This window comes from Frieseomelitta varia, unplaced genomic scaffold, assembly GCF_011392965.1.
Source record: "Frieseomelitta varia isolate USP_RPSP 00005682 unplaced genomic scaffold, Fvar_1.2 scaffold_156, whole genome shotgun sequence".
NCBI classification, from domain to species: domain Eukaryota; kingdom Metazoa; phylum Arthropoda; class Insecta; order Hymenoptera; family Apidae; genus Frieseomelitta; species Frieseomelitta varia.
The window spans coordinates 76,093-97,898 of NW_025109261.1; the positions used below are offsets into that span (position 1 = coordinate 76,093).

Below are 21,806 nucleotides of genomic sequence, written 5' to 3' on the forward strand. Positions count from 1 at the left end.
TATACAATTAAATATTAACATGTTTAACGATCGTATTGATGGCAAATAATGATAAAACAAGTATACAGTGAAGAGCATAACTGTACTACTAACGATGAAAAATTGTCAAACTATTATAGCTTTGTATAAAAGAAATCTTCAAACAATCAACATGATCTCATTTTAAAGTGTGAAGCCTCTACGTCGACAATCTTAAGTTCGTATTTGCCATCCGAGGATGTTTTTACATTATGCGGCGGGTGAAAAAGTAAGGATATTTCTATTCTTAAAGACTGTAAATATTCAAAAGTTTTTGAAAAATTTTTTTCAACGACTAGATTCATCATGACCTTGAAAATTAAAGTCTTTGCTTTGCAACGATTCCTTAAAACTCGCTGTACGATTTCTTTTCGCGATTTTATTGAATTATTGAATTAGGGTTAAGATTTCTTGAATTTTTGTTGTTTAAATTTACTATTAAAAGTTTAATAAAAATGGCAATAGAAAGGAAATCTTACAGCAAATTTTAAAAGGTCGTTGCAAAGCAGAGACTTCGATCTTTAAGATTGCATTAGATTTAATCATGGAAGAAATTTTTTCCATTTTGTTGAGTTTCAGGTTGTTCAAACGTGGAACCGTTCAAACGTCGAGGGTTCGTTGTATTTTACAAATATTTGCATTCTCGAATTTTAGAAAAATGCATGAACATTCGCAGTATAATAATTAACGTTGAAATAAACGTTGCTCGAGAGCTGTTAATAAATACTCTGAGAGTTCAAAGGTTCTAAGAGACGAACGAAATGAAAATGTTCACTCGTTCGTAATTTTCGAAACGAAAAATTGTTAAATTCCCTTTATCATTGTGCCATTTGAATAAACGTGACACTGTTGAGAGGGTTAAATTTTAATGGAGTATAGATAAAAAGTTCTTAGAACCGTAGAATATTTTCTCTTCTAAGGGACGATTAAAAATTCGCATTGGTTACGTATCGATCGCTTGCCAAACCGTCGATCCTTTAGATCCTCGCGTGCAATCAGTTCCTTTAAATGAAATTCATTCGTTTTCTGGTGATGAAACTGAAACTAATGCTACAAAAATGAAAAACAGCCGAGCAAAGTACAATACGCGAATTGATTTGCCAAAAAGAAAAGGAAAAAAAAAAACAGATAGAGAACGAGAAATGACTGAAATGCTTGTGGTCTTTTGGAAAATAAAAAAAAAAAAAGAAAATGTTGTTCGTTTAACAGTACAAAATGACAAGCTTCGCTGATTTGTTTCCATGTTACACAGATTTACGTGTAAAAAAATTTTTTCAGAAGGCCACGAGCGTATTTCTTGATCGAAATCTGTTTATGGTTCCACTCCGGGTCCCTTTAACCCTGAAACATAAATTTAATCGGTCTTCGTAGTTTTCGCGTAACATTACACACGCAGTTATGAAATTTTCTTGGTAGATAGTTTCGTCGAATAATTCAGAATATTCTTCTGTAAAAAAAAAGAAAAAAAAAAGGACGTATTGTTGAGGACTTTGAATGTAGGAAGGTTAAGCGTAAGTATACACTGGCTCACGAAAGTATTCGAAAAATTTTCACATGCGTGTCACGTAAAGCATTTTCAAATTTTATTAGGATCCGTAAGTGATACAGTTCTTCAGTTGAATTGAAAATGGAATTGCGAATCTCCAATGTCCATTTATTAATATAATTAATTGTTTCAACTCTTTTGCATTTATAGACCTGCACTAAATATCTTGTGTCTTCTATGTGTCACTTTCGTTCCAATCCTTATACCAGCATAATCGCGTTAATCGAGTCTCGTTCCAGTGAAATTTCGAAATGTTTCGCGTTGAATGCATGTTCATGGAAAGTGTTCTCCAAGTGTTTCAATACTTCAACGAGCCACTGTATCGATCATCTCGATTGTGATAATGATTTCATTGACTGAAAAAATGAGAATCGGAAAGACTGGCTATATGTTGTTTTATCATTAATTGAATCGTTAGCGACGTAGTGGATCAAACGAATTACGAAACGTTTCTTGGTCGATTGGCGGATGGGTTGGAAACCGGATGATCGTTGCGAGGCGACAATGAAACACTCCACTTTTCTTTATTATCCACGGATTATCCGATCGATCCTCTTTTTGATTAGCACGTTACGTGGCGAGCACAATAAAGGTAATACTTGATCGCGATCCATTTCTTACGGCTCCCCTTGATACGTTTATCGAATTCTTCAGGGTTAAAGCGACTGAGTAACTTCTCAGAACTGTTTCTACGAAATTGCAGCGAAGAGCATAACTAGACTGCAAACGTTTATGCATTTTTTTTTTTTTTTTTTTTTTTTTTTTTTTTTTTAGAAAATTCAAGGCACCGAAATCTGGATAATGAAATATTGGAAAACAGGCTACGCGAATTTACATTTAAGTTTCATTACTTTTATTATGCTTGTAAAATTAGATATAAAAATTTATCTGTATCGCAAGTTTTATGTAAATCGTTTTTTTTTAAACTATCGTTAACATTAAAGTGTATGAAAAGTACGCGTTACGGGGATATGTTGCACAATCTGAATAATTTTTCAAAGTTCAGATCTCTAACTAATAAATATTCGATGATTAATAAATATTCAATTATTTTCTACGTTGTAGGAATATGATTGTTTTGTCTACATTGGTTTCTTGCCTCAAATGAATGATCTAATAAATTAGTACGTATATAAAGATATTTTTACAGAACAATTGATTAAATGCAATTGAAAATGTGCCATCTTGTGAAGAAACTAGAATGAATGAACATCCCCAATTGATTTTTTTCAATATTATTATAATTAAACACCTAACGACTCGGAATTTCTTGATCTAAGTTATTATATGCATCAACAAAATTGATAAGATTTTAAGGATCTGTTACTCATACATTTTTCATTAAAGACACGCGTGAAGGAAGAGAAACGATATAAAAGCGAATTTATCGTGGGTCCATTAAACGCGCAGCTTGGTTCCAAAAATTTTTTTGAATTTTAAAATTGCCATGCTTTCTTACAAACTTCAAAAGAAGAACATGCGCAACGTTGAGAACCCAACAAAACAAATTTCGCCTCGGTCAATTCATTTTCTGCGCATCTTAATAAATAAACTTGCATTTTGTTGGAAATCTCAAGGTACAAAGATATTGAGAATGAGCGGAATGTGTATAAAAGTAAATACGTAAGATATTCGAAGCACTCTTTATATAAATATATATACAAAGCAATCTCCATTTATAGATTCTACTTCTACAACGATATACACACGAAAGTCTAAATTTGCATAAACATCCGCGGTTTAGCAATAAGAAAGGATTTATACAAAACCTGTGATTACTGGTTCGCTTATGCTCTTCGCTGCAACTATACTCGTTGTATAAATCGTCAATTTCGCGAGGAGAGAATGGGTCATATAAAACTCGCGCGTGTCTGCCTGTCTGTACGAATGAATAATAAAACAAAAAACGACCGTGTAAGTGAACGATGCATGACAGTGAGAGAAAGAACGAACGAACGAACGAGAATGTGGAGAAGATGGGAGAGAGAGAGACTCTCACGTAGGCAACGTTAAGGGAAAAACAATATATTGATTATATATTGCGTGGTACGAACAGAACTGTGATATTTTATTGTATAAATTTACGGAGAACAAAGAGAACAAAGAGAGAAAAAAAAGAGATGAAGAGAGAGAGAGAGAGAGAGAGAGGGAGAGAGAGAAATGAAAGAAAATATGAAGAACAAATCTCTAAACGGATATACTTATACGGTAGTAGAAACGCGCGCGGGATATTACTGTATTTTACAATGAAGTGCATCCTTAAGCCATTTGAAAGAAAAAGGAGAGAACAAAATGACAAAAAAAAAAAAGAAGAAAAATGGAAAAAAAGAAAAATGGGGAGAGAGGATAAATGAGAGAGCGAGAAAGGAAAAAAAAGACCGCGATCGCGTGCGTGCGTGCGTGCGTGCGTGCGTGCGTGCGTCTCAACCGGGTGTCCCTTTTCGAACATTGAGTCTCCATTAACTTCCGTTTTACGAACGAATTCGCGAACTGATTCGGAAGCTCTCGCGAGGGCGAACAATCGGCAGAAGCTTCTTGTAATAATGAACATTAATTGAGAAGCTTCTTGGCGAGTTGAAAAATTGAAACGATGTTGTCCCTCTGTGTCCGGTCCATTCTCAATTTTAAAAGGTATACCCGGCGAATTTTCGGGCGAATCGCGATGCCCTAGCGTCTAATCGTTTCCTGTTTGTAAAGTATATATATAGATATATAATATAGATATATTATATATGAATTAAATGTTTGATAAGAGAGAACGAGAGCGAGAGAAACGAAAGAAAGAGAGAGAAAGAGAGAGAGAGAGAGAGAGAAAGCGACATGATTAAAGAAAAAGAAAACGATCGAGATCCGATTGCAACGTATTCGTGAAAACGGTTTTAAAAGAAACACAGACACGCGTACTCAGATACATACTACATGGTCTCGTGCATACAGGTACACGTACACATACACATACGGTACACGCGTACACTCTGTTTAATAGTTTATATAGAGAGTAAGAATTACATCTGTAAAGTTTCGACAGAAGATCACAGTTTTTTCGCGTTTACTCTGATCGTCCCTCGCCCGAGCCCCGAGAATAAAAAGAATATGGTGAAAGAATGTCGAGGAATACCGTGTTTCCTAATCCCCTGGCAGATCGAGAAAACACGAGAGACAGAGAAATGGAAGAGAGAGAGAGAGAGAGAGAGAGAGAGAGAGAGGGAGGGGGGAGGGAAAGTGAATGGAATAATTGACTGGTTCGGTTTTAATATTGCTGTAAAGTATCGTGAACTTGCAAGCGGCGATTCTTTTAATAACATATAGCACGTTAGTATGTGTTATACCTCTGACTGTGCAGAAGAGTACAAGTCAAATTTTGATTAAAATAATGACGAATCATTATATTTGAGAAAAAAAAATCGGTTTTGCCAAGTGTAATAAGACAAGATGTATATCATCAAGTTTCACGTGTTTAAAGCTTGATCTTACGCTGCACTTTTAATTTAAATGTTATTACAAGTGCTTTTCTAAAAAAAAAAAAATTAATAATTTAGACTTGTGCTTCTTTGCTCATTCACCAGAGAAGTATTCACAGCAATTTTCCGAATAATTTGAAAAATTAATATCCGTGGAATTTTATAATTTTAAAAATTTGTAATCTGTCTACTCTGTGTAATTTTATGATCCGTGTATTTTATTTTTGTGTAAAATTATGCAGACGTAGTTCCTGAACAGTTTATAGTAACTTAATCTTATGTATTTCTTTAATATTGATACAAGTCGAAAATGAAAGTGTTACAGCAAGAAACAACAAAAACGAAGAAAGAATTCCATGACAAAGTTCTTTTACAGTCGCGATGTTTTACAGCAATATTAATTATTTAAGAATACGTCGAAGAAAGAGAAGATAGATTAGATGTACTACAACTCGTGTAGAAGAGAAAGGGAAGTGACAGCATAAACTGCGACAGGTGAATTCTGAGACAAAAATTACAAAGTGCGAAATGTTCGTTTTGAAAAACGGGCATCACTTCGAGAGAAGAGAAGCTATTCAATTTTTCCCTTGACAACCGACTACCACGACTGATGGAATATTTTCACGAAAGGAGTGGAAAATTCATCTGAAATTATTGCAGTCCGTCTAATACGAATCTTCACGGTGCATGTAACAATTTTTCATTAATAAAATACGTTGGTTGAAAGCCAGAGGCACTTCGCAATCTCAAGGAAAAGGAAAATAAAGGAAAAAAGAAAACCATGATCCTCGAATCTGAATCCTTTCATAATCCAAAATACATTCAACATAGTTCGTTGTTCTTAATCAGAATGGTTAAATGATTACTATAATTATAATATAATTGAATAAAATAAGAACGGAAGCATTTACACATGGAACATGCTCTCGAAGTGTAGAGAACTCGAAGGATCAAGGTCTTACGAGTTCACTATGTCGCAGTCTTCATCCACGCTACAGATTTCATCCCCCTAACGACACCACATGCAAGAACTCGTCGTTCGAATGTAAAGAAAGCCGTGAAATCCAGTAATTTTCCGATCCCTGAATGCGAACAAATCAGGAACCCATTCCCCACAGAACAGATAGATAGATATTAAAACGAGAGGAACAGCGACGAAACTCGTTCTATTAATTAATAAACTGTCGGCATCGTGATACAACGAAGCGAGACGATCATCGTTCCACGTTTTGAATATTATAGTAAAAAGAAAAAAGAGTAAAAAAAGAGATCACGGAACGTTGCTCGTCCTGAAACAAGAAACGATCGCAGACTGAATTAAAAAAAAAAAAAGAAAAAAAAAAGAAAAAAGAAAAGACAAAAAATAGAGGAACCGTGCGTTTTTCGTTTTCTTTCTAAGCGCGAGCACGACAACGGTACAAAAGAATAATTACAAAGCTAAATAGAAGAGGAGGAGAATTGAGGGAAAAAAATGAGGTAGATAGACGGTGATGCTCGTGCGCATTTTCGTGAAACGAAATTCGTACAAGGAATCAAAGAAGTCGTTCTTCTCGAGAAGGTTTCTCTGATAGTCTTTATAAAAATCGTTGACGAAACAAAGCTCCTTGAAGAACGCTTTCCTGTACGAATTTCGCGAGAGAAGCCTCATTGGTTGCAGCGAATCCTACTCGAGGACGAAGAACGACGATCCGCGAGCGAGTTAGCGGAATTTATAAGGGACTAAAGAGGGATAACGAGCGGCAGTTGCGTCTTTCTTGGTCCTTGATTGTTTGGTGATGCGGAGTATCGTAAAAAGAAAACAAAAGAAGAAGAGAAAAGAAAAGAAAGAAAGAAGAAAGAAAGGAAACCGGCGTTGTATTCATAATCGATTTTCAGAGTTTTTCGCGACCATTTCTTCTTGATTCCCACTGTCTTGCGCGGACAGACCTTGTAAAACAAAACCCCCGACCCCCAATCATCGACACTAACTGTTCGTCCTTTTTAACAAATATAACAAAACTTACGTCTTACTAATCGAGATCGGCGATCCGGAAAGCCGTAGCAGTTCGTTACGAATTTTCAGATCAATGAAATGAAAAAGTTCAAGTGCCCCAAACGTTAAAAAGTACTGCCACGGCATTCTGCATTTGCAAAGTGTTTTATGACTCCTCTCCGAATGATTTTCACCATTTTTATTCCAAATTTTAACGAAAAGGGTAATTTCAATGCCAAGGTAATAGAGAAAATTTTAATTTAATTTAGTTTTTAAATAGAGGCAGAGCATTCGTTATTTTCCTTTCCTTTTGAGGTCTTTAGAGATCTCTTTTGAGATCTTAAGATTATTTTCTGCAGAATCTAGAGAAGTTAATAGATTAAATTCCAGAAATTATGTATTAAAAAGTCAAGTAAATAAGTAACAATTCTAAAACGCGCTAAATTTCGAATTTAGTAGTAAATGTTGCACACAGATGGCGCACGATTTCAAACGACTCTGTTGACATCTTTGTAAAGATGGGGCAAGCTAAACGCAACGATGCTGCCGGTAAAAAGCACGTGTGTTCGTATGCGCATGCGCACAATCGAAGACATGTCATAATCAGCTGATCAAATGTAGGTGAAAAGATGGCGAGTGTGCAGCTGAGTGCTATCAGGTAACTGTCAAAAGAAACAGCTCTAACGTGCTGTTCATTCGTTGTGTCAACAATATTTCGCTGCAGATGTGTAAATAGATAATCGCGGCACACGATGGCATTTCTCGAGGTTGGTCTCACATTTTACTAAAGCATTTTATGTATCGTGGTTTCTGTGTCTTGTACTTAACCTCACTTTTCTTACACGAACACGCTTGTGTTTTAGTGGAGGCGGTTCAATTTTTTCGATCTTAAGAAAGAAGTCGACGGTGGGAAAATAGCCACAGCACTTGGTGTGAGTTACCCCGGATTCAAACCCGATATTCTCATACACGATATTTGAGTATAGATAAAGGATATCGTGTTTGATGTATATCATATTTTCTGTTGATTAGGATGCTCAAGTGACAGCAGCTACAAGCGGTAACGGGACTCTAGTGTTTGGCGATTATACCGGCAATGTGCATTTAGTGAATAGGACGTACGACGTTACTACATTTCGTGCTTATGATTTTACATTGACGTTAGCTCAGCAAGTCCAACATTCCACTTTTCTGTTCACTATTGGCGTTAGTACATTCTAGTACAACTATTACACATTTTATGCAGAGATATTTCTTATTGATGAAAACTGTGTTTGTTCAGGAGGATGAACCAGGTTGTAACCCTACTATAAAGGTCTGGAATTTAGCTAAACCAGACAAACAAGGCAATCCAACATGCCTTCGTATAAGTAGAGCTATACCAAGTTACAGAGCAGTTCCTGCAACTGCTCTTTGTGTGCACACTAGTCTTACATTAATGGCTGTCGGTTTTGGAGATGGCTCTATTATGCTCTACAGGTAAAAGTAATTTTGATAAAGCAATTATCTCATAATTTCCAAACATGTTTTAATATACACTTTTCAATTCTTAGGGGTGATTTAACTAGAGAAAGAAAAAACAAGATAAAAGTATTGAAAGATACCAATGTTTCTATTACTGGTTTAGCAATAAGGTCCACTGGCAAACAAAATCATTTATTTGTTGCTACACCAAATAGTGTTTTCTTATATAATGTTACTATTAAGGATAAAGAATTTAAATCTCCCTTAGATACTATGGGTTGTGCCAGAAAATGTAATGTTCTTGCAGAATCCATGCAAGATAGTCATTTCATGATTGGTCGTAATGATGTAATAACATTAATAGAATTTCATTATACAATATATCTAATATCATTTTACTAATAATAATAAATTTTTATTATAATAGGCAATTTATTGTTACACACCAGATGGTAGAGGTCCCTGTTATGCAGTAGAGGGTCAAAAAATTATGTTAGAATGGTTCAGAAGTTATTTAGTTATTATAGCAAAAGAAGCTGCAAATGTTCCAAGAACATCAACTACCATTTCTGCAAAACCGAGGTAATAATATTTTACATATTCATAACGTCTATATTAAACAAATATAATATATATTATATGCGTTTATAGTACTATAGAACCAATACCTCCAGGAGTAGATAAACACGTAATCACAGTACTTGACATACAAAACAAATTCATTGTTTTTTCTGCTCCCATGTTGTCTGTGCAAGCTGTTCTATCAGAATGGGGTGGGTTTTTTATACTCAGCGGTGATAGTAAGCTTTATCACTTAGATGAAAAAGATTTGCAATCGAAATTAGCATTACTTTTTAAGAAGAATTTATATGATATATCTATAAGGTAAATGATTTTTAACTAAAGTTATTAAAAATATTTCAGTTATAATTTAATGTTACATTATTTTTAGAATAGCTAAAAATCAACAATACGATGCCGAAGGTCTAGTCGATATATTTCGACAGTATGGTGATCATTTATATTCAAAAGGAGATCATAATGGAGCAATAGAACAATACATTAAAACTATTGGAAAGTTAGAACCATCATATGTAATTAGAAAATTTTTAGATTCCCAACATATAGATAATTTAACTACTTATTTGCAAGCTTTGCATAAAAATGGGCAAGCAACAGAAGATCATACAACTTTATTATTAAATTGTTACACGAAGCTTAATCATACAGATAAATTAAAAGAATTCATCATGGTAAGCCATCATTAATTTAGATATGAAATTAGTTGGTAATTTATATATAATTGTGTAATATTATGTAATGATTTCAGACAAAAGATAGAGAAGTTGATTTCGATGTTGAAATTGCAATAAAAGTTTGCCGTCAAGCATCACCAGAGGATGCCTTGCTACTTGCGCAAAAACATGGTCGTCACGAATGGTATCTTCGTATTCAAATAGAAGATAAGCATGAGTACAAAAAGGCATTGGAATATATGGCTACGTTAGAGTTTGAAGAAGTATGTTTATATAATATTCAGAGTTAATTTACTTGATTAATTTCGAACAATTTTTTAGGCAGAATCCAATATGAAAAAATACGGTAATATTCTCATAGAAAATGTTCCAGATGAATCAACGCAATTTTTAAAAGCTTTATGTACCAATTATAGGCCTTCTAATCAACCTCTTGTAGATCAGGTAAAGTCGGATGATTAATAAATAATAGACTTGTATCAATATCACTTGTAATAATATATTTGATTCAGGAAACGTTAGATGGTATTGTGGACCAACATATCGATAAAGCTAATCCAGAAGATTTTATTCACTTGTTTTTAAATAATTCAGAACGTCTTGTAGAATTCTTAGAGCATCTAGTAAAAACACATACCAAGTTAGTATATCACTATAGATAAAAATAAAAATTCAATTTGTATTCTACAAGTTAAATGTTTTGATATTCAGGTGGAGTACTTTGGTATACAACACATTAGTCGAACATTATCTTCATGTTTGGTCAGCTTTAGATAATGATGTGGCAAAGGTACAATATGAACAGAAAATTGTACGACTTTTGCAAAATTCGGAAGCGTGTTACGATAAAGACCAAATATTAATTTTATGTCATCAGCATAGTTTCAGGCGTGGTTTACTTTTTCTTTACGAAGAAAGTAAATTGTAAGTTGAAATAACTTACACAGTTCATATTGTGCTTAAAAATTTTATTTTATGATTTATATTATGTTATATATAGATACCAGGAAATATTACAATTCCATTTGCGTGAAGGAGATAGTGAACAAATTTTAGCTACATGCAAGCGATTTGGACATCAAGATCCAAATTTGTGGATCCAAGCTTTGTGGAGTGTCGCAAGAAATAAGGAAGCACCAACTAAACTTCTTGCAGACATACTAGCCTACATAGGTATGTTTAAAATTTAATTTAATCGTTTTAGTTATAATATTTTTAAAGACAAATTTATATACAGCTCAAGAAAGGCTTTTGTCGCCGTTAATGGTTATTGATGCTCTTTCCACTTCACTTTCCTGTACCTTGGGTGATGTAAGAACATACTTTAACAGCGTGTTACGAACAGAGCATAAACAAACACAAGCAGATATAGAATTAACTGAAAAGTATCGAGCAGATACTAAAAAAATACGAGAACAAATAGAATCAATTAAGAATAGTACTATAATCTTCCAAGGATCGCGTTGCAGCGCATGTCATCATCAATTAGAACTTCCATCAGTACATTTCATGTGTCAGCATTCGTATCATCAACAGTGAGTTTAGATTTTATATCATATAAAATATAATAATATTTTCTGTAATATTTTAACATATGATTTTATTCTTAGCTGCTTTCAAAGTTTCTCGGAGAACGAAAATGAATGTCCAGCTTGTTTACCAAATAACAAAAAATTATTGGATATTATAAAAGCACAGGAACAATCGAGAGATCTTCACGAAACATTTCATAGTTTATTAGATCGAGCAGAAGATCCATTTTCATTAGTAGCCGATTACTTTGGCCGTGGAGTTTTTAAAAAATTAATGGTGATCACAGACAGCGATAAAATGTTATCCGCAGCAAAGTTTGAAGAACCAAAATTGAATTATGGATTAGGAGCGGAAGCTAGAATCAGATTGATGGAAGGGAAAAATACAACATCAGGTAAATAAAATTTTACTCGGTTAACTTTCGAAAGATTGAAAGAATTAATTTATTACTTTTCAAAATATAGTTACATTTATCATACTTAGCATAAATCAAACATTTTGTTACAGGAAAAATTGAAAGTCGTCGTTCTCATGATAATTACAACACCGCGGTGGATGACCGATTGCGTTCTTATCCGAAATCAGATGTGTACTCTTCATCGTTAGAAGCAAATATCTCTGGCATGGTCAGTGACATATCCAGTTCATGGGGAAATTCTAAGAAAACTGTGCCAGTACCTATAAAGGAAGCTCGTATTTTAAACAGTACAACACCAAAATCATCACCAGTCCAGAAATCGTATGTGCCACCAAAAACACCGATTGTACCATCGAATCCATTCGGAACAGACGATTATGATGAATCAAAAAATCCATTTTCCGAAGACAACGACGACGATATTACTAACCCTTTTAAAGATAACGAGGATACAAATCCCTTCAAGGATAATGATGATGATTATAATAAGAATCTAAATCCTTTTGATAGATAAATTGCATTTATTCAACTGTTTTAATTACTAAATTCACGAGTCACTAAGAAAAACAATTATACTTGTATGTTATTATTAAAAATCATGAACATTACTCGTGAAAAAAATTTCGTATATGTTATTACCATATATGAAATTGTAAATTCAGTTTAGCTTTCATTTCAGTATAATTACTTACAATTACTGAATCCAAATGTACCATATATTTTTTCCTTTTTTATACATGCATCGTATAATAATGACATCTTTGGTGCTTCATGCAATTTATAAAATAAAAAAATATATTCACGTAAAAAAATGAGATATATATATTATATATATATATATATATTAAACAATTAATTGTACATATTCATTTATATCATGTTTAAATCTATAATATATATATATATACTACAAAATGTCTGTAAGGCAATCTTATTTAATGAGTATTATAAAAAATACTTTACATTTTACAAAAAAAAAATATCTACCAAAGTAAGTGTTTTCCAAATAGCAATTAATAAATAAGTTATATATAATACAAAAATGCTACTTCAATATTATTCGTGATTTAAAATATGCTTCCATTCATTTATTTGATCACTTATTCTAAAGGCATTCCAACTATCCACAGTTTCTGGAGTTCGTGGTTTTATAGAAACAGGAATACAATATTCTTCAGTAGATTCGGGTGTAAAAAAGTCAGAAAGTACTGGGACAATATCTTTTTGTCTTGGTTCTGGATCTTTGCTACGGGTTAATCTGCTTGGCAATTGATTTTCATCTATGGATAAGTCCACCAAATCTTTATAAACTGCCTCATCAAGAGGAAAATCCAAAACAGTAGAAATCTAAAACAAGAAACGTAAAATGATATTCTGTGATCAGGTAATAATATATAAGCTATTACTCTCTTTATTACCTTGCTATTTATAAGATTCTTATATGAAGTAGGTAAATGTTCTATATCAGTTACAACTTTTTGTTTCTTCATTTCTTTTAATTTATTAATTGTACATATAATAGAATTATATTCAGGTTTTGCTAATTTTTCTCCAGAAGTAATTGGTTTTGTACGAATGTTCTCATCTGTTTTTAAAATTCTTAAATTATCTGGTTGACTGCGTGATACACCTGGTCCAACGTTAGGCTGTATTTTAGAACCAATTATATCTCTTATCATAACTTTTTTAACAATGGGAGTTTTGATTTTGGGTGCAACTTTATTGTATTTATAACATGGCATAACATCAGCAGGTTTCGAATTCAAATTTTTCTTAGTTGTAATTGAGCTAGATTTCTTATTTGTAACATTATATTTTTTTGTATTACTACTAGCAGAAGCCAGTCGAGCTTTATGTTTTAAAATGTCCAGGTCTGTGGATGTTGTAGTCACAGTTTTAACCCCTTTCTTATTAATTGTTGATTTATTTTCTTTTTCTTTTCTACCTTTTGTACATTCTTTCTTCAAATCAGTTTCATTTGAATTATTTGCTTTAATATTCTGAATATTGTTGGCATCATTCAAGGGAATTTTATTTCCTGTTTCAATAATATTTTCATTCAAAAATGAAGTCTCAATTGAAGTCGAAGGTGCATTAGCACATAATATCAAGTTTGCATTCGATTCTTTATCAACAAGTTTTGAATTGTTTTCCTCATTGTTAGATACCTTATTCGGATCTACTAATTTAACAGATTTATTTAATTTTACTACACTTAGAATTTTCGGTTTGTGTGATTGCTTGGCACCATTCTGATCAGTCGAGCTTTTTAATTCTTTTGTTATCGATTTGCCAGCATCTGTCTGACAAAATCTTATTTTTGGTCTAGTAAGAAGTTTCGCATTCTCGGACATCGTACAAAAATTTTAAATTATTTCGTCCGTGAGATGAATGTTGACAAGGAAAGTTTAATAACAAGGCATATACATATATGAATGTTCAAAACATAACCTTCGTGGTACAGAAATTTTGAATTTTGTTTTGTTATTAGAAATAACTGTCAGTATCTCTTGCGGCGTTACCAATTTCGTAATAAAACTGTAGACGTACGGGACTCTCCGACTTTAAGCTTTCTTTCGCGATGCTCAATTTTACGAAAATAGGTTAGTCAATGAAAGAACAATCGTGCTTACTGCGTGCATTGTTACGATTGTAATTTGTTTCAACAATTAGCTGATTGTGATTGCAGTTGTTTAGCAACGATCAATAGTATTTATGACGGAAAATGTATCTTATGAAACCATGGATCCGTACAAGGTAATTTTTCCACGATTATATATAATGTCGCGTTATGAAATTATTCCTCATCGTGGAAGGTTAAAGCAATTTGACTTGTTATAAAACGTTTAAATATACAACATTTGCATAATTTTTTCATTTATTTAACAGAATCCCGACTGCCAAGCGTTGGAAAATTTGAAATTGGAGATCAAAACCAATGGTGTTGTAAAAAGTGTTGATGCCTTGGTATGTATATAAACAACAATATGTTTATGGATATTAAGTAAATTTTTAATTAATACTTATTTATTATATAATAACTTACTATTATTATAACTTATGTGAGTTTCTTGTGTCTTCAAATCATTATTTTTATGACTTTTTAATACATTCTCATGTATCTATATTAATATCTATGAAATTATGAGTTAAATAAGTGTTAAATAAACTGTAATAATCATTTTAGAATGAAATATGGGCAAGTAATCATTATTTCTTGCACTATGAAACTCCTAATATATATAACGATGATGGACTTGAAATTCCGGGAGCTAAACAACAATGGATAGAAATTGTCAATTATATAATTAATGATTTAAAATGGTTACTTGGTCTTCCATTTTATAGGTAATATTAATAATACTAATATAACAAAAGTATTAACAATATCTATTGAGTATTATACTTTATTCAGGTTTTGGTCAAACATTGTATTCAATACCTCAATACTAGATACACTGGTATCTTTTCTACAAGATGCACCACCATTCTATGCTTTGGAAAATTTTCCAAATTCTCCAGAAATGTTAGAACTTCTAGAAACATTAAGTCACTATGTACTTGTAGTTTTCGCACGACTTGTCACAAATAAGGAAAGCTCTGAAGAATATATGAACCGTCCATTTCTTGGAAATTTATTATATGAGAAGTATATATTTACAGTACCCATCATTTTTGATCTTTGTCAACTTTACGGTCGAGAAAATGCAAAAATAATGGAAAGAATTTTAAACTCTTTATTTACATTAGAACCACAGTATAATAATGATCTTCAAAAAACCGTTCCCTGTCTTATAGAGGTGAAGTATTAAAGACAATATATGTGGAATAATTAATATTTTATCAAGGTAGAATTAAATATAGTTGTTGTCAGTTTAGGCCCTTGAAAATGTTGAAAGAAAATTTGATGGTTGTTCTACTTATACCACTGAAGCAGTTTCACTGTCAAAGCAGAATATTAATTCTTCAAAACTTACATTATTTCAATTGGAAGATATGATATTATATGTTCTAGATATATCATCAACCATTAGTGTGTTCTTAAAGAATTATCCTCCAGCAGTGAATATATTTCACATAGAGGATTTTATGAATAAGTAAGTTAAATTAAATAAATTAATGTCTTTATTCGTTTTAAGCGTTCCTAATAATTTATTTTATCGTTTAACATTTATTAGACTTGTTTCAGTATATGAAAGCACAATACCCGAAATGTATAAAATATTAAAAAACTTGGCATGTAATGATGAAAATATGCCAAAATATGTGGAACTGAAGCATCGTTTGGACGTAACGAGAATCGAAATTTTAAATCTTTTTCGTATTATTATATATGAACCAATATTAAATATTCAAGAAAATTTGTAAGTATACAAATATTCAAATTACAAAGCATATCTTTTATATCTTATATATTCAATGTATACATAATGTAATGTAATTATGACATTATACTTAGAAATACGATAAAGGAAGCAGAGGTAAAAGAACGGGTGGACGAATATTTTAATTTATTAAGCAATGCAATTTCTGAAAAAGAATTCATTACAGATTATGATCAATTTTATCCCGTTAAGTCAGACTTGACTGTATTATCTAATATTTGTCCTGACGAGTATCCTTTCTTTAACGTAGCGTGATTATAATCGTAATAATAATTAAGAAATATATATAACTCTTTTTGCACTTAACAAATATTCTTAGCGATATAATAAAATATGATTATATTTTACAATCAGTCAATGCAATTATTGGAAAGCCCAATATTCTATCTGCTAGCGTTTCTAACGTAAGTTTAAGAATCAACTTGTAAACTGTATTTTGATGAACTTATTACATAATATTATTTTTTGTAGGAACCAATAGCTGGACCTAGTGGCATTTCAAGTCGGACAACTCTCGGACAATCTGAAAATGTAAATTCTTTGAATGAGAAACAAATTATGTCAAAGGACTCTGTTCAGTTTGCTTCTCTTGTTTCTAATGTTAAAGATATTTTACATCAATTAGATGAAGGTTTTATTAAGGTAATTATTTTAATACGAAAAAAATTACGTAAATATATATAATAAAATTTATTTTGTAGTCGAGTTTAGAGTATTATAATTATGACAGTGCAGCTGTAATAAATGCTGTGTTACAAGATTCATTACCACCAGAATTAAAAGAGTTATTGGAAAAGGGGTCGCCATTAATATCTAATACTCCACCAACTTATACAGTAAGAGCATTTTATTATTTGCCTTATGATATATCAATTAATGCATTAAATAACGTGAATTTTATTATTCTTCTAGGAAACTGCAATTGAGGATATAACTAATGATATTGAAAGACTAAACATGGTTGTTAATTATAATAATGATAATGTTTATGTTAAAAAACCTGAAATTATAGACATACCGAAAGAATACATAACTAAAAAGTAAGGAGTCAAAGAGAATGATTATTCTGAATCACAAACATAACACGTATAAAAATATTTATTTGTAAATGACAAAAATATAAACAAAATTTGTTACAGTTATAGCCTCGTCGAAGATGTTTATGATGACGAGTATGACGATACTTATGATAATAACGATATACGTGGTACACAGGACGATTCAACTGAAGTAGATTTAAAACCTTTTACCATACCAAGAGTTTGTATTCATACATTTAATTACAAACTAATAGTAATAGTATAGCTGTATAAAAATTAATGATTAATTATTTTAGATTCTTCGCGAAAAGCAGAAAATTGAAATTGTAAGTGAATCGGAATCAGAAGACGAAAATACAGGAAATGACCAAAACGGAAAAGACTGTTTTGTACAAAATCCAGAAGAGGTACGTGCTAGAGCGGAACAGCGACGACAAATGCGAAGTGGAAAAACTGCAGGGAACGTAGTTGGTATGTTATTTTTATAAAAATATATTTAATAAAATTTAATATATAGTTACAGTTAAGTCTTATTTTCTTATGTGCAGGCAATCCTAAAGGTCAGGGGCAAGAGAAAAATGTTTTATACAACAGGCAGCAAAAAAATGTTAAGAAAGCGAAACATGCTAATCATAATCGCCGTTCTGGTGCTCAGTGGAAACGAAATCAAGGAATGGTACCATCATAAATCTACTTATACTTTTACAATATAAATGTAAATACTGCCATGTGATAAATACATTCGTACCTATGTTAATTTTACAGATTTTGATTTCTTCAGTGTTTAAATCATCGTAACTCTGTTAACACATTTATTTGACAAATTTTTATGATTCTTAATGATCTTTAACTATTGTAAGAGCTTTTATTCTATTCATTTGATTAGCCACTGCTTCTTGATATTCATCTTCAGGTATCATAGTACTGGGCGATGATCCTGAAGCGTTTGGCATTGGCATTAAGTGCGTAAATAAGTGCGTTGTACTTCCATAATAATCTAATTGTATCATGATCAAAGCCTGTACGCTGGGTTTAATATATTCCAGCCTCTTGTCTAAAAACATGGGTAATTCTACAAGTAACTGAGCATGTACAGTTTTCAAGTCCTTAGCAGCTGTCTCTTCTGCCCTGCGTTCTCTTTCTAATTTCGCGATGTGACTAGCAGTTCTATCCTTTTTTTCTTGCAATTTTTTAACGCGATTATAAGAGTATTTCCAGATTGTTAGTAGCTCCTCGCGTTTAGCAATTGCTGCGGCTATCAGAACGAATTCATCGCGTAACTTTTTTAATGGTTCTATAAAAGTTTTTTGGCAGAGAACTGCCATTTCTTGCACTGTTTTTCCAATCTGTAGAATATGCAAAATTTCTATGATATTGCCTAGTACACATTCTTATTATATAGAACAATATGTAAACTTACTTGTGTCGTCACTGAATGATAATTTTCTACCACTTTCCTGAATTCGTCATTAAGATGTGCTAAGCCACAAGTTGTTAGATTCAATGTCAATCTTTGGTCCGCACGATCTAAATTTGTTATTGCTTCTATGTACTTTTTCATTTCCTTTGTCAATTTTCTTATTGTATCTTCAACACTTGAAAAAAGCAATTATAAATTTTTCAGTTACATAAAGTTTAAGTAGAGTAATGGCAAATATAGTAGCAATAAACATACTAAATGAGTCTTTGAACAGCGATATCTAACTCTCTGTCTTCTGAATGGGTTAATAAAGGTTGTGCTGGTGTAGGCCTCTGTGTTAAATGATTTTTCTTTAAAGGATTCCTGCATTTATTGTAAGTCATTTACAAATATTATAACCTCTAACCTTAGGTTACACACAATTATGAGTAATGTCATTTACTCACCACGTCATTTTGCTATTACAATTCAATAAGCTTTCATAATATCATACTCCATCGAATAAAACTGTTAATAAATACATTGCTATGATTATTACTTAAGAAAACATTGAATACGGTGACGTATACCATATTTTAGAGTCTTATCATTACTACTCTTGCATTCGGTAGACAAGATAAAACAATTTATGTTTTCATATTTCACTATGTTTATTTTATTAATTTCTCCAGTAAATTGAAAAGAAACACTAAAAAAATTATGTAACATAAAAGTTGTTTTCGCTGTCAATTTGAATTTAACATGAATATTTTCTAACCTCAATTATCATACTTTCAATGTCAACTAGTCATTTAAATGTCAATAAATGTCAAATGCACAGTGTGCAAAATGCAAGTATAGAGGGTGTTATTTATTAATTTTTTACAAGGCATCTTATAATTACAAAAATGCATGTACACGTATAATATTTTTATTAAATTCTTTTTATTAGTACAAATTCCAAAGGATTTTGATATTTCTTACATTACTTCTCTTATAGCTATATTTTAAATGTACAAAATTAAAAGCAGAATTTAATGATCTATTATGATTAATTCGTCTATACCCCAATCCTCATAACTATTGTCAGGTAAATAACGTCTAATTATGATTGGAATTTTTCTTTGCTTTAGTTCTTTCATTGCAATTTGCAATGGATCAGTTTCTCCTTCTAATTCTACCATCACAGGAGCACACATTGCTATTTGTAATGCTCTTGTCCCTAATACTCTTGCTCTTTCATATCTACAAACAAAAATATTACATTAAAAATACTTTCATTCCTTTTAAGATTAAAGATTTATTTATTCAGATTTATATACCCACTTTGTCATATATCTTGTTGTAATTCTTTTAGACCTCTGCACTCCACTAGTAGCTTCACCAGTAGTTAATAACTCTATATTTTCTCCATCTTCTTCCTGAGGTTCTAGTTCAATATTATCATCATCATCCACATCATCAAACTCATCTACTACGCTTTAAATGACAAAATTCAATCATCTTAATATTAAAAATTTTATTTATATTATTATTACAATTCAAACTGTGTTATAAAAAAGTCAATTTATATTAAATTATTCAAGTGATTTATTAGATATCTTATGTTATGTTTAATTTGTTAAGTTATGTTTAGGTTATGTGTATCTGCCAAAAATCAATTATTAGTATCTTTAAAATCATTATACTGTAAATGTAATTCACACCTAATATCACAGAAATCAATCAATCAATCAATCAATCAATCAATAATGATATATAAATCAATCATAAAACAAATAAACAAGTACATATATAAAATATTAGTTTAATAAATATTACATACTCGTCTCCATCAAAATCATCGTCTGCCATTTTTTCGTAATCAAATAAATATTACTGCTGACACAAAATATGACTTAACTCCTACCTCTGTACTGTATAAACTAACAATCAATGTTTGGAACACAAAGAAATGCAGGCAAGCAAAGAAACTGAAAGTGTCATTACATACATGTAAAAGGTATAGAATAAAATCCCTAGGGTAAAATATTTGAAAGCAGTTCATATTTTATACCTAGGATTATCCTTTAGTCTGAATATTAATAGTTCAGCAATTTTAGGAAGTTATATTAATAGTTCAGCTATTAGGAAGTTATAATTTTAAGATACTCTTCAATCTATCATCATTATGCAAAATTGCAGTGATAAAATAATGGAACCATTGACTAAAGATAGGATAGATTGGACATGAAATGGGACCTCGTGTCTGAGTTTGAAATACCGACCAGAAAAAAAGTCACTAGATTTTAGCGCACTTTTAAATTTTTAAATTTTATTGATTGATCAGTGGACTACTTTATTTCTTCTTTGAAATTTGAAATTACTTTAACATATGTTACACATGTAATTCTTTAAATTTTCAACTGTTATCAATGCTTCCTGTAAATATTTTAGTCAGATATCAACTAATAAAGACTTTCAATTAAAGGATGAATTACTATTCATTGATTGGTACGAAATGGTGTTTCATTTAAAATCTCGCGCGAATTTGGAAGAATTTGAAAAAAAACCTCGATTAACGAAATTACGATATGACAGTTTCAGGGCGAATAAAGATAAAAAGATAATAAAGATAACAATTTGAAACGTTGAAATTGTAAAGAAAAAATATATATGAAGAAGAAGCTACAGAAGACTAAATGAAGGAGAAAAGGATCAGAATATTTTTCATTGACGTTCAGTAATACGAGAGAAGAATGAAATAGACAGGGAACACATTATTGAATGCGAACATTTTTATTGAGCTACGCTGTAAAAAATTCGAGGCGATATTTTCTGTCAAGCGAATACTCTCCATAATTCTTCATATAATTTTTGTTCTCACGAAATCTTTCTCGACGAGGGGTAAGAATAAAGACACTCGTATAATTTTACTTTAATCGGAGGATGCTCCAGTGAAGAACAGGAATTGATTTACGGGTGAAATGGGTAGAAGGGGAAGGGGTAGTACAAAAATCTTGTCTTCACTCCCACACGTTCTTTTTCACTCTCACACGCTCTCTCTCTCTTTCTTACTTTCGCTTTCATTCTTTCTTTCTCTCTGTTATCATTTCGTTCTTGACTTTCTCTCCGTATCATTCATACAATCTTTCTCTTTCACGAACGTAATTCTCTTATTCACTTTATCTCACATGTGTTACAAATCAGTGCGCTCACTGTATATACGATCCAAGATTATGGCATATATATGTATATATATATATATATATATATATATATATATATATATATATATATATATATACACATTAGGGTTCGTGGTATTTGTTTCT

At 31.6% G+C, this 21,806-nt stretch overlaps 5 protein-coding genes across 6 annotated transcripts; 2 read left to right on the forward strand and 3 right to left on the reverse strand.

Moving 5' to 3' along the window:
* The first annotated feature begins 7,599 nt into the window (after positions 1 to 7,599).
* On the forward strand, positions 7,600 to 12,384 carry LOC122536499 (vacuolar protein sorting-associated protein 11 homolog). The gene is made up of 16 exons (XM_043668916.1): positions 7,600 to 7,764; positions 7,861 to 7,929; positions 8,030 to 8,203; positions 8,280 to 8,476; positions 8,551 to 8,809; positions 8,889 to 9,043; positions 9,113 to 9,346; positions 9,414 to 9,714; positions 9,792 to 9,980; positions 10,039 to 10,161; positions 10,230 to 10,357; positions 10,429 to 10,641; positions 10,718 to 10,890; positions 10,955 to 11,252; positions 11,328 to 11,644; positions 11,758 to 12,384. The coding sequence occupies exons 1-16, from the start codon at positions 7,750 to 7,752 to the stop codon at positions 12,180 to 12,182; spliced, it is 3,270 nt and encodes a 1,089-aa protein (XP_043524851.1). The 5' UTR covers positions 7,600 to 7,749; the 3' UTR covers positions 12,183 to 12,384.
* A 200-nt stretch (positions 12,385 to 12,584) lies between these two features.
* Positions 12,585 to 14,022, reverse strand: LOC122536520. The gene is made up of 2 exons (XM_043668949.1): positions 13,087 to 14,022; positions 12,585 to 13,015 (listed from the first exon to the last, which is right to left on the reverse strand). The coding sequence occupies exons 1-2, from the start codon at positions 14,020 to 14,022 to the stop codon at positions 12,725 to 12,727; spliced, it is 1,227 nt and encodes a 408-aa protein (XP_043524884.1). The 3' UTR covers positions 12,585 to 12,724.
* A 260-nt stretch (positions 14,023 to 14,282) lies between these two features.
* On the forward strand, positions 14,283 to 17,850 carry LOC122536507 (activating signal cointegrator 1 complex subunit 2). Its single transcript, XM_043668925.1, has 14 exons — positions 14,283 to 14,425; positions 14,558 to 14,635; positions 14,856 to 15,016; positions 15,084 to 15,468; positions 15,548 to 15,765; positions 15,847 to 16,032; positions 16,128 to 16,283; positions 16,373 to 16,457; positions 16,525 to 16,695; positions 16,755 to 16,889; positions 16,966 to 17,093; positions 17,193 to 17,313; positions 17,390 to 17,564; positions 17,642 to 17,850. The coding sequence occupies exons 1-14, from the start codon at positions 14,384 to 14,386 to the stop codon at positions 17,779 to 17,781; spliced, it is 2,181 nt and encodes a 726-aa protein (XP_043524860.1). The 5' UTR covers positions 14,283 to 14,383; the 3' UTR covers positions 17,782 to 17,850.
* Positions 17,570 to 19,199, reverse strand: LOC122536526 (bridging integrator 3-like). 2 transcript variants are annotated; one of them, XM_043668970.1, is made up of 4 exons: positions 18,960 to 19,199; positions 18,769 to 18,845; positions 18,514 to 18,688; positions 17,570 to 18,439 (listed from the first exon to the last, which is right to left on the reverse strand). In XM_043668970.1, exons 3-4 carry the CDS (start codon positions 18,652 to 18,654, stop codon positions 17,930 to 17,932), a joined length of 651 nt encoding a protein of 216 aa, XP_043524905.1. In that variant the 5' UTR covers positions 18,655 to 18,688; positions 18,769 to 18,845; positions 18,960 to 19,199; the 3' UTR covers positions 17,570 to 17,929. The 2 variants fall into 2 exon arrangements, with proteins under 2 accessions (XP_043524905.1, XP_043524897.1); XM_043668962.1 differs by having other exon boundaries at positions 18,769 to 18,876.
* A 208-nt stretch (positions 19,200 to 19,407) lies between these two features.
* On the reverse strand, positions 19,408 to 20,471 carry LOC122536493 (DNA-directed RNA polymerases I, II, and III subunit RPABC2). Its single transcript, XM_043668902.1, has 3 exons — positions 20,318 to 20,471; positions 19,819 to 19,971; positions 19,408 to 19,737 (listed from the first exon to the last, which is right to left on the reverse strand). The coding sequence occupies exons 1-3, from the start codon at positions 20,344 to 20,346 to the stop codon at positions 19,527 to 19,529; spliced, it is 393 nt and encodes a 130-aa protein (XP_043524837.1). The 5' UTR covers positions 20,347 to 20,471; the 3' UTR covers positions 19,408 to 19,526.
* Between the last annotated feature and the right edge of the window lie 1,335 nt (positions 20,472 to 21,806).

Bases quoted from the DNA above. Each gene is read 5' to 3' on its own strand.
- LOC122536520 (XM_043668949.1), bottom strand. From the start codon at position 14,022: ATGTCCGAGAATGCGAAACTTCTTACTAGACCAAAAATAAGATTTTGT. The intron at 13,016-13,086 runs GTAATAAAGAGA...TTCTTGTTTTAG, and splicing joins AGAATCTTATAAATAGCAAG to ATTTCTACTGTTTTGGATTT.
- LOC122536526 (XM_043668962.1), bottom strand. The intron at 18,689-18,768 runs GTATGTTTATTG...GCTTTTTTCAAG, and splicing joins GCTGTTCAAAGACTCATTTA to TGTTGAAGATACAATAAGAA. The intron at 18,440-18,513 runs GTAAGTTTACAT...CATATTCTACAG, and splicing joins ATCATTCAGTGACGACACAA to ATTGGAAAAACAGTGCAAGA.
- LOC122536499 (XM_043668916.1), top strand. The intron at 8,477-8,550 runs GTAAAAGTAATT...TTCAATTCTTAG, and splicing joins GGCTCTATTATGCTCTACAG to GGGTGATTTAACTAGAGAAA. The intron at 10,358-10,428 runs GTTAGTATATCA...TTTGATATTCAG, and splicing joins CTAGTAAAAACACATACCAA to GTGGAGTACTTTGGTATACA.
- LOC122536493 (XM_043668902.1), bottom strand. From the start codon at position 20,346: ATGGCAGACGATGATTTTGATGGAGACGA. The intron at 19,972-20,317 runs GTATGTAATATT...TGTCATTTAAAG, and splicing joins GATGATTTTGATGGAGACGA to CGTAGTAGATGAGTTTGATG. The intron at 19,738-19,818 runs GTGGGTATATAA...TTTTGTTTGTAG, and splicing joins ACAACAAGATATATGACAAA to ATATGAAAGAGCAAGAGTAT.
- LOC122536507 (XM_043668925.1), top strand. From the start codon at position 14,384: ATGACGGAAAATGTATCTTATGAAACCATGGATCCGTACAAG. The intron at 14,426-14,557 runs GTAATTTTTCCA...TTTATTTAACAG, and splicing joins AAACCATGGATCCGTACAAG to AATCCCGACTGCCAAGCGTT. The intron at 15,017-15,083 runs GTAATATTAATA...TACTTTATTCAG, and splicing joins CTTGGTCTTCCATTTTATAG to GTTTTGGTCAAACATTGTAT.